We start from the raw sequence: 16,782 nt of genomic DNA, 5'->3' as shown, positions 1-16,782 counted from the left end.
GTTTAAACTAATATAAATATAATTAAAATATAAATTGATATACACCTATCGAAGCGTGCGAGGCTGCAAGATAATTTTTTTCACTTGATGCTATTTACTGATATAAAATCTTTTATACAAGTAATAGTAATTGAATAATAAGACACCGTATATAATTTTTATTTACCTTGATCCCATTTACTGATATCAACTCTTTTATAATTCTTCTAATAGTAATATACATACACTAAAGTAAAGTTGGACATCAAAGAGAGATGTCATTTAGGTTTTATCCTTTTTAAAAATTATTATATTTAATTTGGATACAGGTTTTTTTTCTAGGAACACGCTTACACTTGACACTCTTTTTTACTTTTTTTATAATAATTACCGTCCGTTTTTATAATAATTATCAGTTGAATCCATAATTTAAATAACAGTAATTTTTAATTTAATATTCCACATTTACCCATACATCATTAATGTTTACTTTGACATTAGTGATGTATGACATTCCGTCGCGTTCCAATTTACGTTGATCGAACTTTTCATGATTGCTCATTAAGAAGAAATGCCAATCGAGTGAAAACGGAGAAATTTCCAAGAGATCCGAATTCAATGCCGCCTTTACTTATATGCGAGTCTGCCTGGCAGACACGCGATTCAGCGGCTCGTCAAAATACGATACGGCTGGCTGGTCGGATCGCATGACGAGGCGCGGCGATACTCGTATACGTGTATATACACGACCGAGAAGCGACCGTGTAATTTTTTCGCGATCTCATGCATGCGCATACCGCGCGCGTCGTGATAAGTGAGGGGGCGAACGGCATCGTCAAGGTTGGCGCCAGGTGTGCGCGCATAACAGAATCTCTCGCGATGGCGCGTCGCGAGACCGCGAACGCGTTGCGACGACGCGATGCGCGCCCTGTGATCTCGCGAGCCCGCGAGTCGCGATTTAATAATTGCCTCATCGCGCGAGGACCCGTTACGAGGAGCGGTGCATACGGTACACACGTGCGAGGAAACATAACTGTACGATGTATATCGGGCAGCTGGACGCGATATGAACATGCCTACAATGTTACGGCTATCAAGGCGGATCTCTTCTCGCGATGCATCACGAAAGTGAATGACTCGCGGCCGTTGCTTATCGCGCGAGTTACATCGTTGTGAAATGCCTCCTCATCTTTCGTTTCCTATTGAATTATGACATCGATATGTGTTACTGTGCAATGAAAATGTGCATTTCTCGATTTAATGTAGACTTGATTGAAAATAATATTTTTAGTATTTTCTATTCTCAATTTATGTGTCGGAGAACGAGAAAGAGAGAATGTAACGTAAAATTGTAATACCAGTTGGAAAATTTGTGTTAAATTTGTAACACGTTTCACGTGACCCAAACTGTTCGTTAAAATTTTTGTGTCAATTTAACGCAAGATTAATATGTAAGAAAGTGAGCAAATATCATATAAAAAATTAATACAAAAAAATGTAACACTATAACGCAATGTGTAAGCAAATTGTGGAAACATGTTTTCAGTCATGTAAAATTAATATTATATTTATGTTAAATTAACATGTTTATAAATTTATATATGTACATTTTTAATTTATTTATCTTATACCGTTGGAAAATTTATATTTAACATATTTCATATGTCGCTAAACAGTCCATCCAAATTTTTGTCTTAATTTGACACAAGATGAATATGTTAGAAAGTAACACAAATAATGTGTAAACATTAACATAAAAAATGTAACACTTTGATACAACTTGTAAGCAAATAGTGCGAACATTTTTTTTCAGTAAAATTAACATTTGCACGATATGTTAAATTAACATATCGTAAATACAATATATTTGTTCATTTATCTTTTGTTAGAATTTACATTTTAAAATACACATTATTTTATTATCTGTTCATTTAGTCATAAACTGTCATTTTAATACAATTGTGTAAGAAAAATTATTATTATTATTTTAATTACAATTATGTAAGGGAAATTGAATATCAATTTAACACAAAACATTCAAATAATGCAATCACATTGTATTAAATTAACGTTAGATATTTTAAAAACTTAATATAAAAAAATTTAATAAGGGCTGATTTTAATACAAATACAAAATGTCTTCTACTGTGTGTTTCCACATTTGGAAATTCACAATTTTATTTGGAATTTCACAAATATTTAATTACAGATCCATTAAAGTCATATTTCTTTTCTAAGATAGTAATTTAAGAAATATAGTTTACATCAAAATTTTTAATAAAACTTTATTAAAATAATTTTGCATTTTTTTTCAACCTGAGAAAAGCATCGGTTTACCTTGCTAGCATGTTCGGTGTTGCACATGCTATAAAATAAAATATCTCGAAAATATATAAAATGTAGTCAATATGCAAATTTCTTTCGTCCCCTCCCCCTCAAAATATTCAACATGACGCACAGAAGACTCTTCCATGCCTTCATCTACTTGAATATGTAACTTTCGTCTCGATGTTTCGACACGGACGGCTCTGTTTGTAAATATATACTTGCTTTCGTTGCCGAACGTGTCGCGATAAATATCTAACATTAGTCATGCGCAGTTTCATGCGCTGCCTTAGTTTCCAGAACGTGTATTTCCATCGAGGCACAATTAAAAAAAAAATCGATAACACAATAAAACAACAGGAAAAAAACTGACCGTTGACTTATTGGAACAAAAGAGCGCGTCATTCATTCCATTGCAAATAAAGTTCCGACAATTTACTACATATGTGCTCTCAGAATGTAATCTAATGGTAAAAATTACGCGTAAGAAACATTGCGCCAGATTGTCGCCGGAGCAAGAATCGATACGATCGAAAAATTCGATGGTCAGGAAATATCGCGATGAAGGAATGTATACGACTCTGTGATTCGCCACTACGAAATAACCGGAAACGATTTACATAGGACACAAAGAGAGCACGAAACCTCACAATCTTCTGAACCTTCTAAACGTTTGTCTCCGTTCTTCCTTAACTCTCCGTCCCGCCCCGATATTGCAATTGCGGAAGCCCCTCTTATCAATCATCGGCGATTCCGCCGGCTTTTTTGTGCGAGTGCCATCCGCTCCCCCTCCCTCCGCCCTTGTATTCTCGCAGGACGAAGGTCTCACCGCCCACACGTTGGAATTTCTCCATTTACCTTTTGTCCAAGCTTCCCACTCGTGGCGTCCGGCCAGTTTGAACATTTCTTCCCCTTCGCGTTATTTATTATCGGGATAAGAGACTCAGGCTCGCCTCGTCGTTGTCGTCGTCGTCGTCGTCGTTGTAGTTCCTCGTTCACCCACGTTCACCAGTTCACTACTCGTGCACGTCACGACGACGGCGCGGGACTCCTCGTGTCACTGTCTCTCGTTTAGCGTGCACACGACGCGCGCCGCGACGCGCACGCTAAGCACGCACATGCACACTCACACACACGTACAGCCGCCGTACGGACGTTTTCTCGTGACCCGGCCTGGTATATGTGTGTATATGTGCGATGTGTATGTGTATCACGCGAGCCTTTCCTCCGGAACGTACCGTGGCTCTCTAAACGCGCGGCGATTAGCTCTCATCTGGGGAATACTTTAGGATAAATCTCGTTTAGTACGCTTCTGCTTGTACGACTGATACGGGAACAGAGATGGGTAGAGGGGGCGTTAGAGTGTGAATATGTCGAGAGTGTATTGCGTTAATAAAAACGTTGTGCTTTCGACGTGACCGGCTGGTGATGTCACTATAGAATGCGATACTTCGGATTCTTCTCGCTGTCATCCGCCACTTAAGATTTCTTTTTTTCGTCGTTCACTACTTTGAATCGCGATACTCGTGGAATGCCCGTTGAAAATTAATTCGCCTCTCGTTTACGTAATTGTTATTAATCTTCGGTTGTCACACCTTTTTTCAATCAAGTTTATTATTTGAGATCAATTTGTCAAACCAATTTTTAAAAGGCTGCCATTTGAAAACTAACAATTTAATTGGATCGCAAAAATTTTTAAGTTTGAAAAAATCCATTCCTAAAGTAAATAGCTGGGGTCATTTTGTCAAGTGTGACAACCGAAGGTTAAGCAAATCGAATTTTTGCCCGCACACGTGATGACCATATGTATTCGAAGTTCTAATTGTGTCTTCTCTAAATAACTTTTACGATGTCTATCGCGTTACGATTTATCGGCAAATACCCCAAAAAAATTAATCTTAAATCAAGATACGTAAAGTAAGAATAATATTATATAATCTTAGAAGATTTTTAGTCTTGAATTGAATGTAAGGAACACTTGTGCATCGATACAAATTCAATCAAATCAAGAATAAAATCTCTCTTTCTTTCTCTCTATCTCTCTTTATGAAAATTATAACACATATTTTTGCCGCCTATATATGAGATGTAACTTGATTTAAAATTAATTTTTTTTCTGTGTAATAATTATACCGTCGTTACGTAATTTCGAACTTATGCATTCAATTTAAGGATTAGAAATTTGCAAACGTCTGAATGACAGAGATTGATCCTATTATTAATTTTCAGATGTCTAAGAAACGTTGATGCTTTTTACAATGTAAAAACATCGAGAGTATCGATCTACTCAATCTACTGCATTCGCCCTGCAACGTTCTAAGCAAACCCGACTGCAGTATAATAGTCCGGTCAACTGGTGTATGTCGCGTGCGCGCAGGTGAGGATTAATAAACACAAAGAAAGAAAGATCGGGTTATTTACAGTTTTATTCTGTCGATATACGAGAGATTCGTGCTCTCGAGAGAGCAGACGTGATCCAACGCTGTTTTACGATTCCTATTACCTTTCCTCTCTCCCCCCTTCCTCCCCCGTGGATCGCCCCGGAAGAAAGTCGATCGAGTGGAGCAAACGAACGTTTCTTTGCAGACGAAAGAACTGGAACGTCGCCCTGAATAGGCAAGTTTCCAGATCTCGTCGATCTCGATTCTAGGCTTACACGATAATTAATCGTTTCTAAACGCTGCTGCATAAGAAATGAAATACAAGTAAAAAAAATTGGTGCCAATATTTGTATTTTTAAATGTTTCGGCAATAAATTATTCTTAAGGCAATTACAAGTTGATTATACATCTTGAAACGAGGTGAGAATTACAAAAATGATCAAATTCACTAGATGTTGACAAATGAAATTGTAAATATTCTAGTGAATTTGGTTACTTTTATAGTTTCCACCTCGTTTTAGGATACACAATCGACTCCCTGAAAATTTGCACAAATTAAAAGCGAAATTTGCGAATTTATTTCAGGAGAAGAAGTAAGTAAACACAGTTCTCCGTTCAAGTGTTATTTACAACTATATTTGAGATGTAGAAAATTAATTTGTAATATAAAAACTTATTAAAAATATTTTCTGTTATTAAAGACATTTCGAATCTCTCGCGTTCTATCACGGTTCTGTAATTTCTAAGGAAGCAATCTGCTATTTTTTGATCTAGTTTTTCTCAGAACACTTTGCTCAGCAAAGTAAGTTTATTAGGAAAATGTGATTACAAAATAATAAAATACATAACAATAAAAATATAAAACTTTAATTTTTGCTTAAAAATCGACATTATTTATGTTGTTATACAATTACATTTTGTAATAATATTTTTCTAATGTCTTTTTAGGTTCAAGCAAAGTATCCTGGAAAATTAGAAAATAATAGATTGCTTTCTTAGAAGTTATAAAATCGTGGCAAAACTCAAAATCTTCGGGACTTTTCAATGACAGAAAACTTTTATATTTTTAATTAATTTGTGGGTATTGCATTAATTACAATTATAATTTTTACATCTTAAATATAATAATAACATCTAAACGGAAAACTGTGTTTTTTTCCCTGAAATAAGTTCGTAAATTTTGCCTCCAATTTAACCATAATAAATCTCCACTCTTCCTTTTATTACATAAAATAAATTTTATATTTTTCATATAAAACGCGAAATAAAACTCGATATTAACGAAAACGGAGACGCTTACGACGAAATACTTTTTTGTTCCGGTAGGTCGTGGTAGGTTGATAGATAAATTCGACGCCTGTCGAATATCTCGTTTGAAAAAAAAGAGGGGAAGTGTGCTTGTAACCCGATCCGTTCGTTCAACGAACGAGAGTAGCTTCGATAAAATGATCGCGGTAATATCGAGTGGCCCGAGCAAGGGAGAGGGAGATCGCCGTTTATCGTTTACGTCCGGTGAAAGAACTCTGTTGATACAACGCGCTATAGTTCCGCTTAAGTGATTGTTATCAGGGGAGAGGGGTTTAACACACGTCGTCGTCCGTATATCTCTAAGCCCCGAGGAGGCACGTCGCGCAAAGCCACACTCGATAATGTCGCACAACTATTTTTATCAACGCTTCTCCTTCGCCTTGCGCGCACACGTACACACACACACACCTAATCGACCCCGTATAATCAAAGTTAGATCACTCCAGTTACGTGATTGAATATTTATGAGAGCGCGCGCGCGCGCGCGCGCGACACAATTACCCGGTGAATTGATAATTCAAAGATTGAAACGACGCGTGTGAACTTTCGAGTGAGTCCGATCATAGATCCTGAATTACTATCGTCTTTATTGCAGCCTATTATCGGCTTAAAATGAATTCAATGGCCGAGTGATGACGGTCATAAAGTCATAACGGAAAACCTATTGTGGCCAAGCATGCGATCGATCGCGAGGATGGAAGATTCAAAAGATGGAAAAGTAAATCTCACACGAATTTCGCAAAGTTGCTACAATTTAATTTCTACGACGCGAAATAATGTGATTCGATTAGATGAGATTTACGTGATACATTTAATTAAATAAAAGAAAAATTAGTAAGTATCCGTCGCACGAGAGACCGCTCAAAGTATACGCTTGAACTATATGTTCGTAAATATTTAAATCGAACGATATTTAACAAACAATTATCTTATCTTTCCGTAACGAAATTTTTGGAGAAGCAGCTTTACAACAACAAAAAAACACAGATTTGGCTTCAAATTAAAAATGCGCACTGAGAGAAAAGCATTTAGTATTTAAGATTATAATTGCATGATAAAATAATTATGATTACATAGATTATAGAAGAAACAATTTTGCTGAGAAATTTAAGGTTTTTGGGTGCATACAAATCTGAAAATAATTATGTTGGAAACTGAAGCATGATCAGCAAGACTGCAAAAATTTTGCTATTCTAGTAATCAGTTTAAGTTTCCGACATAATTATTTTAATAGTAAACAAAATTATTTTCAGATCCGTATCCAGTTAAATTTTAGGATTTCTCAAAATCATTCTTTACGTGCAGGAAAATGCTATTTTAATACTGCTTATTTTTTAATTATTACTGCTATAATGTTAATAATAACAATACACTTATTACAATTCCATGTTAGTTATAATAATTATTTATAGTACTAGTAAACAAATATATAGTGGACATCAAAAATTATGGTTAAATTATGGTAATTACAATCATTTTTTCCCAGTGTGCATCTTGTGAAAATCGCACATATGTATATCAAATAATTAACATTATTTCTCTTATATTAAATTTTGCAAGTATTAACGACCGCACAATATGTATCGTGCTACAAATGAAATACCTAATTCAGACATCAGGGTAATAACACGTTTCTTTCGTATAGATTTTCATACGATTCGTCGAGCTGGGGGAATTGTTTGGAGCGGGCGAGCGAGCGAACGAGCGAGCGAGCGAAGACAGGAAGAGGGAATAATTTCGCATTCCGACGGGAAGGGCGACACGCCTTCTGTCCATTATTTGATTACATTGCGCACATCGCATTCTCGACATCCGTTAATTACTCCCAACATGAAAAATTAGAACTGGATGATCAGTCGATATACCTCTCGGATCGATCGATCGTTATACCTTGTTTGCCCGATCAAATTCTCTCTCCGCATTATTTTGTCCTCCTCTCTCGCTTACCGTACAAAACACACCGCATAAAGAAAAATGAAAAAAATCCGTACAATTCTGATGTCGAACAAAATTATTCGGGATAAAAGAATGTGTTCAAGGTAAGGCCAATTAAGGCACGTGACGGCAAAATCGCTCGGCCTCGTGCCTCTCGGCGGACATCTTCATCCTGCCAGAGCGAGTATGGTAGTTAACCGGCACGGCAGAGCCATAAAATCACATATTCACGATCAATTACCATCGAAATATTATTTCACCAACGCTGAACGGTTCACCAGATTGATCACGGTGCAATTGAGTACGAGAACAACCGATTTTTTCGCGTTGCGTTCACGGATATCGGGGTCGCGATCTCTTGATTCCGCAACTGTTATTCGCGAACGATATTTCCACTGTATATAAAACGAGAACAAAACGTTCTCTCCAGATTGCGTCCGTTCGCGGCGAAGATCGGGCACGATCGTGATCGATTTTCCTAACGACCGGCGCGCGCGACAGCCGCAGGTGTTAAGCGGCGTTGATTACACGAAATGGTCGGTACGAGGTGATCACCGTTACTGGCGATCACGAGAAAGAGGGAGAGAGAGAGACTCCCGATACGGGTCGAGGCTCGATCGGGGAGTATCGATATATAGCGAGGCCGTTGTAATCGTTTCACACTCACGCCAATCAATTCTTTTGTAATGATGGTTCATTATATCCTTCAATTTTGCGCTATTCTTACTCTATACGTTTAGAATACCGCTGATTTCTATTTTATTTGACCTGAACATTAAGTAATAAAAATCTTGACGATTTCGTGATATTATTTCGGACTAACAAATGAAAATGACATTTTTCATCAATTGCGTTAATAAACGTTATTAAAATAACCAGCGATTTTACATTATTCTGTTACATGTGGTACATGTAGCAGAAATTAATTTTCTGCGTGGTTTGATGGTTTAATTTAATTAATTAATCTCTCTCTTTGTGTATTTATTCCTAACAAATTTGGTAAGCACACAAAAAATCAGGATCACTGAACCTAATCATTTCTTTCGCATTATTCTGCAGCTTCCGACTTCTCATTCGCAATTGTCAAGGCTTCAAAGGCATCAAAGCGAGAAGAATTCACCTTTCCTCTAGTACGTTCTACAATTCATCTCGCAGAAACATTATTCAACCGATCTCGTTCTTCGAATTACGACCGACTCGATTAATTAATCAAACTAATTTCGTCAAATATACACGCACACATACACACACACAAAACACTTGTCGTCGATTCTTGCAAGACAACTGTAGATTGTCAAATTACAACGAACGGCGCGAAAAAATCGCCGTTCCGCGATTTTGACGAGAGCGAGATTTTGTGACGCGAGCGATGCAGCCTGCGCTCGAGACTCGGCCGCATAAACTGGCCTATAAGGACAGGCAGTGACTGCTTTGACCGTCGTTAAATTAACCACAATTACCACCGTCCCCGGGGCCCACACACGCTCTCTCTTCCTCTCCCTCCCTCTCTATATCTAGTTATCTATCTCCCTCACGCACACACGCCTCGAGAAGTGTGCAGTCGGGCAGGCGCGAGCGGAAAACAGGCACGGCGAGACATCCCGAAGGGCCCCACCCTTGACATTGCCCTCGTGCAATCATGCGCTTTACGATTTTTCCCAGTAAATCAACATTACCAACGTAACGACAAAGGCAATCCAGTAAGCTCGAGTCGAGAGATATTTTCGGGAGCAAGGAAACGCGATGAGTGTGCGCTTAGAAGATAATAATGTTACCCTTTTCAGAAGAGGCAACGTGTTGATAAACAGGCGATTTTATTTGGAGAATGAGTGAAATGTAGTTTGCGAACGTTCCTGTATAATCCACATCGTGATAATGAATAATCAATAAAGTGATGCTGAGGTATCGGCGCGACGAAGCGAAACTGCAGATACTTCTCGATAATAATAATAATACCACATCGTCGATGGATAGGAACGCGATGTATCCTCTTGGATAAAGGCTGTACGCTGTACGCGTTAAAGGGCTTGGAATCCCAAGAATAAAATTCCCAGATGTAACGACTTCATTTGCCGTCACTCCGCACCGATTGACACGTCGGCGAGGCGCAAGTGGACTGCCTCGGAAATATTGTGCAAAATACACCAATATTTTAACATATAAAGTATATTTAAATAACGAAATTTCCATCGCGCAATTTCATCTCTCTTGCCAGGCCTAGATTAACGCGATCTCGCCCACAAAGCGATGTCCTCAAAGTTAATAATCGGCGAAATCCGGCGAGCGGCGAAACAGAGAGATAATGAGACCACGGATGACGAAGCTCCAATGGAAATATATACGTGAATTTACGCTAGAAATATGATTAAAATAATATGCACGAGAATTTATATATGTATATATGCGCCGAATGACCTGCGGGCAAATTGGATTTTCGTGGAAAAGCGATGACAATGGCACAACGGTCAACGGACTGAAATAAAAAGTTCGAACGAGCGCGGTGGACGGAATGCCGAGTACCAACCGCGGAAAATTAGATTCAAACTGTGCCGAATAATTAAGCTCACGCGCCGCATATTCCACGTCATTGTACGTGCTCGTGACCGTGACAAATTCCGAGAGTACGAACGAATGTGGCGAACGTAATTTCTTTGACTCTCTGATGCCCCTTTCTCGTTGTTACGTACATTTAATGATTCGCACATAATGTTAACTTGAAGATCCAGACGGCTACCGAACAATTTCCCACGCTTAATTAAATCGTAAGACTCTGAAAATTTGCACAAATTAAAGAAGCAGCCTCCCGTGTGCATCGGATCAAAATAACTTACGTAATTTACGAGGATTGTACTTTCAAATCACCGAATCGTTTCTTTCACTCAGGGAAATGTTTCGCTGTTCCAGCTAGAATTCTAAATATTAATATTACACTTAAATTATATCGCTGTTTTTTATATCTGCTAAAAAATTGTTTGTCATACGTAGAATTTATAGCAGCAATATTCTAAGAATATACGCAAGAAAATATCGGTCTCGCATAACCAAATATGATTGGAGTTTGGATTGGACTCTGGACTGATTAAACGTCATAGAGGAACTTTCTTGCTAAATTTGACAAATAGTTCAGATATAATTTTTGTCTCTGTTATCTATATTGATTAAATACAAAACATATGTGGTATCGCAGTGCTTACTTATCCGTTTTAGCTAATTTTTCGTACCTAAATAATTCTCCCTATAAATTGCAAGATTACTTTTTTCAGTGATTCGAATTACTAAATTGCAATCTCCATTTAAGCATCCTTGTATGTGAAATCGAGAACATTTTAATATTCTAAAAATTGTCTTCTATTTCTCTCTGCCCTGAGAAAAGTGTGTGATACTTGCAACTATAATTGCAGAGTAAAACAATTATAGTTACACGCTCCATTTTTATAGTTATTATAGTACTATAATATTAGTAAGAGTAATTATATTTGTAGTTCTAGCGGACTATAAATATAATTATTATGGCGCATATCACAAGATTTTTTAGCATTTACTTATGTTAAACTTTCAATCGTCAATTGTTTCTTATTTACTGGCAACAACGTTGCACATTTTATCATTATTAAGCAATAAGAAACATGAAACGTCAATTTAGGTACACTGAGAGAAAAATTTTTGGTATTTGTAATTATATAATATAATTATTATTACTATAATGTTAATAATAATAATTATGTACAGTTTTATCAACAAATATACAGTTGATACCAACAAATTTTGAAACTTATACATTATAGTTTTTATTACTATAAAAATAGTAGCAATTATCATAATTTAACTATAATGTATAGTCATATTTGGGGTCCAACCATATAATATAGCTGGCTCCAGAAATGACTATAAATTATAGTTAAACTATGATATGTAATAGCAACTATTCTTTTTTCTCTCAGTATTCTTCTACATTTAGATTTCATTCGTCACGGGCGCATATTCATCGTCAGCTATGAATAATTCGCACATATCGCATGTATGACGTTACACTTAACGTATCTCTCGTCTATAGATACGCATGTGCCGCGATAAAAAAAAATCCTTTTAAACTAAAACGTTTTCGAGAAACGTTTTCAGTTTTACTTTCTCAATTGTGTCTTCCACGAATTTTCATCTTTATCTATCTGTCTATTTTTGTACGCCACAACCGCCTGGAAATGCCCGCATCGCGAAGCGGCGCGGCGCCCGCGTAATGCACTTTGCGATGCATGTTTCCGGTGCGACCCACGCGTCCTTCAAAAACAGTTTACGGAGTTCAGCTTCTTTGTGAAATATTGAATGGAGCAGCGAGTGCAGGTCTCTTGCCGGATGCGATCTCGCCGTTTTCTTTTTTTAAATATCAAACTGATACTTTCACACTGAGAATAGCTACAGATATTTTCGCTGTAAAACTAAATTTGCATCTTTATATGTGCTTTTTATAAAGCAAATGCGTCGCATGGACAAATCTCTTCCTCTTCTCTCCCCCACCCCCTCACTCTTTCTCTCTCTCACACTCATTCTCTCGTTTTCTATCGACTTTCTTCCTGCGCGAATTAAAGGAAAGCGCCAAGTGGTTATTGCGTCGTCAACGACTTGCCTCTCGTTATCTTAACTCTAATTCTCTCGCTCGAATAACTGTGCCAAGTTGTGTATGTGTGCCTCTAAATGCGTGTATATAAATGCGGGTAGAGTGCAACCAGCACAATAACGAGTTGAAGGATGGTTCGACGGCCTCTGTTGTAAGTGCAATAAAGGTTACTGATAGAATCGGCCGCGCCTCATTGCGTATAAGTTGTTAGATTCGTTAGATTCGATTTACTTGAAAACCTTGTGGTTTTGGTCGGAAACTCTGTAACTCTAAGTAAAATCTGATTTTTTTTTCTTGATATACTGCCGGTTGGAAGTTTCAAATCATGACATTAATTGAAAATGTCTACTGTACAAAGTAAAATCAAACTTATACATTATATTTTAACACATTTTTATTTTTCTATTACTCATTGTATTGTAATGAAGTGAAAAATAATATAAAATGTTTAAAATTTCTACAAATTAATTTTAATTTAAATTTTAAATAAAATTTTTTACAAGAACGCTAAAAAATATTAAACAATCTTTTCATTAATGTAGCCACTCTTATAACAATTGATCAATTTTTTTACTAATCTAGATAATCTACAAATATAGTTTATTTTTTCTGATGAAAGACTTCTAAAATACAGTTTTAGAAAAAGAATGCTTTAGTTCGTCAAAGACTATAGTCAATTTTCTCGAAACTAAACCATATATTAATCACTATATTGTGCATGTTATGTTAATCACTATATTTAGCACAATTGTGCTAAATATAACGCCTATTTACTTTTAGATTAAGAAAAGATACTGAATAAAGCATGAATCGGACATTTAAGTAGTATTATTTGAATATTGAATTAGAATATTCTTAAATTTTAGATACGGCCGCAAACTTTTGGCCGGCAGTGTACGCTACATTAACAATGAGTCATGTCAGGGTTATTAAAGAAATTATGCATATGCAAAAAAATATCGTAACTAAAATAGTGCAAGTCAAAATATAGTACAATAATTCATGAACAATAAGAAAGATTAATGCGTGAGAAAATCGTAAAACTCATGAAGATTAATTAACTCGTCGTTTAATTCTTGATCGTTATCTCTTTAATGAAATCGAAAGATCGGTGCAGAAAAAACAAATTACAAGTTAACGAGTTTAACGAATTCTTTAATACGGCTTAATGAATAATCTGCGCGCAATATTCGAGCCTGCGAATCGAGACGTGCACGCGGAAGCGCGAAGCGAAGCCTATACACTGAAGTCGCGAGTGCACGGTCGCTGTGTTTCCCATCGCTCGAAAAGGATTCGTTTCAATCGTTCGTACGCTTCTTCTGGCTCGTTGATTTCCCAATAAGCTCCGCGCCGAGTTCCTTATTTTTCCTCTAATTGCAGCGCCAAGCTCGCGATAGTAATTTACCGTTTTAACGATGTGAAGGGAAGCTGCAGCGAAGCGGGCGCGAGCGCGCGGAGCTATGACGATAAAACGACGCGGCGTAAAACAGCTATTTTAATTTGTCACGAGCGCGTCGTACACTCCCCGCGCACACGCCGTATGTATAATTACAGTAATCTCACGCGCCTAAGAACTCATCAACGGTGAGTTTGTTTTGGCTTCAAGAAATCGCGGACGACATTCGTTCGATGCCTCGCGACGCGATTTTAAGGTAGGCTCTGTTTATTACTGATACGAATTAATCTTTATTAATTTCGCGCTTCGATTGATTTGCTTACAAAGCAAGAATAAAAGCACCTATTTATCACGGTGTACATCATTATATTTCAAAGGCATAATTCGTGCTAAATGACAATCACGTGGGTGCCGGAATGTTTACATACTTGCAGATGGAAAGTCGCGAAGTATTTATTTTGCAGGCTAGATAGATAATCGTGTTTGCGAGGGCTCGCGTGTGTGATAAAATGAGAAATGACTGCCGGCGGTGACTGATAATAATGCATTGATAGAGTATTGTCCGTTCCGCGTTCGTCTTATCATCCGTGCACGTGAACGAAAGATGTTACGCGAACGATCTCGAGCTCGACTTCCGCTCGTTTCTATCCGTATAACTTCACTCTCACGAATGTTATTACACATTCTGTTGCGATTGAAGATATAAAACTTTGTATAGTTATAAAAAAGAGTAAACTCGTGTGAACTCTGCTATACAGCTAGTCAATCAGAACTTATTCTTATCTCCAGACTATAAACTTATTTATTAATTTTATACTAACGAATTTTATAATAGCGACACAAAATGTGCAATTTTATCATTTTTATCCAATGTATATTCATTCTTACGTTCTGGCCTCACTCTGATGCTTTCTTGAGAACGTGGGATAACCATTTTACAATATGTTTCTGTGCTGAGGAAACGTTCGTATTAGTTAGTACGTTTTATGTTTTTTTTTTTTTTTTTACTAAAGACACTTCTAATAAATCAAAAGAAGAATTTATATATTACTAACTACATCTGATTTGCTGGATAGGCCTTTTTGTATTATAAAAATTCAAATTTTACAAAACGTAAAATAAATGGACGAATGAACCAAGCATAAGAAGTATGCTAATAAATAATAATATATTTATTTTAAATTAAAATTAGTAGACGTTTCGACCTCGCAATACACCGAAAAATTATTTATTCACAACTGCACACTGTATGGTTTTATCCTGTTAACTTGAACATGGATTTCGAGCAACTGAAATCAACATTGCACTTTATATTTTGACTGTTGTATCATTATAATATGAATTTTAATATTGCAATCCCACAGGATAATGCGAAAGTCAAAACGTGTATCAATTTTAATATAATGTGAATATATCATTGCTTATTAACATTAACTGCTTGTTGAACTTATTTAACTATTTGCTATACGTTTTGTAATTTATTTATTTTGTTGAATCTTTTAAAATATTTTATTTTTCTTTATTTGAATTTTATTCATTTTATATATAAGAGCCTTAATCAAAATTATACTTAAAAAAATAAATAAATAAAGGTACTTGGAGATTACTAATTAAAAAATTTAATACGTTCTTCTCTAATTATCAACGTTGAATATTTGAATTGGGAAAAGGTTACTTGACGTTTATTCTTGCCGAAAGCAAGAAGCTTTTCATTAATTATACGCATCCTTGTTCGTTAAAGCCATTTTTTATGTGAAATAATTCAATAATCGGATTGGTAATTCTAGAACGTAATTCCTTCAAGATAAATGTTGCATAAAAAAAGGATTAAAATTTTAAATCTGACACACATTCAATATTTCTGGGACGCAGCTCCTTCTAAAGCCCAATAATACATCGCGGCCTAAATTCTCACGTAGAACAAGATCGACTCCAAGTTTATCAGAACACTCTAGAGATTTGATAAGTTGAAGTTGAAAATTTAAAGTAACGCTATAAAGTGGCATCTACAATAAGACTTAACGACTTAAGCTTTAAGAAAATTGACCAATCATAGTCGATTATTCATCTCACATGAGACGAATAATCGATTGTGATTGGTCAATTTTCTTAAATCTTAAGTCTCAATATAGACGCCGCTTAAGTTACTAAAGACTTACTAAAGTAAATCCAAGTATCTTAGATTTCTGAGAAAACTTAAGCGAGCTGCAACGATGAGTGAACGAGGCGGGCAGTTATGGGCTATTGAAAAGATCACGGATATGCTTCTCAACGGGCTGACACAGTTCTGCCGTCGGCGCTAATTACCGATCTGCGGATTATCCTTATAACGCAATCGCGTGGCGTTCGCACGCCTTAATAACTCCGCAGCGTGGAATTACTATACACTTCGATCCCGTACACGTGCACGGGAAGAGAGGAGCGAAGGGAGGAAAGTTACATAAGAATGGCAACGCGCATCCATTGTTGCGATCGCGACCGGGTGGCTTTTAAATCGGCGAGTCGGTTGGAACGACAATGAAAAAACGCATGCGGAATGCGGGAGAGGCAAGGCGGTAACTTCTTACGGAGACGGACTGCACTTGCTGCTTGTCAGGGTAAAAGAACGCGAATCGCGTTTCTAGCCTAGATGTCGAGATGAACGAGAGATTTATCTTGTAACAATGCGTGTGTCTGTGTTTCACAGAGGCGAGATGAGTCGTGTTCATTACGCTTTGGCGTCCGACTAATGTAATTAGGCTCGAGTTTCGTACGCGATACCGTCGATGGAATTAATTGCGGAATTAAGAATTAATTGGAGAAACTGATCCTCCTTCCTCCCACCCCACTCTCCTCTCTGTCCCTCC

At 36.8% G+C, this 16,782-nt stretch overlaps 1 protein-coding gene across 6 annotated transcripts in view; it reads right to left on the bottom strand.

The window, feature by feature from the left end:
- LOC105449330 (SLIT-ROBO Rho GTPase-activating protein 1-like) overlaps nucleotides 1–16,782 on the bottom strand; it is a 108,952-nt gene that overhangs the window by 41,839 nt on the left and 50,331 nt on the right. Inside the window, exons 1-2 of one of the 6 annotated variants that reach the window (XM_011688484.1) lie at nucleotides 7,884–9,349; nucleotides 3,163–3,577 (exon numbers count right to left, since the gene is read on the bottom strand). The exons of 4 other annotated variants lie outside the window; for them this stretch is intronic. In XM_011688484.1, the coding sequence (XP_011686786.1) occupies nucleotides 3,163–3,208 (46 nt within the window). In that variant the 5' untranslated portion in view covers nucleotides 3,209–3,577; nucleotides 7,884–9,349. Of the gene's footprint in view, nucleotides 1–3,162; nucleotides 3,578–7,883; nucleotides 9,350–16,782 lie in introns of those variants that run through there. One more of the 6 variants, XM_011688485.1, reaches the window with a different exon arrangement.

This window comes from Wasmannia auropunctata, unplaced genomic scaffold (assembly GCF_000956235.1).
Source record: "Wasmannia auropunctata unplaced genomic scaffold, wasmannia.A_1.0 LD336076.1, whole genome shotgun sequence".
NCBI lineage: Eukaryota > Metazoa > Arthropoda > Insecta > Hymenoptera > Formicidae > Wasmannia > Wasmannia auropunctata.
Note: the sequence above shows the minus strand (reverse complement) of the source record. Positions and strands in the feature narration are given on the sequence as shown.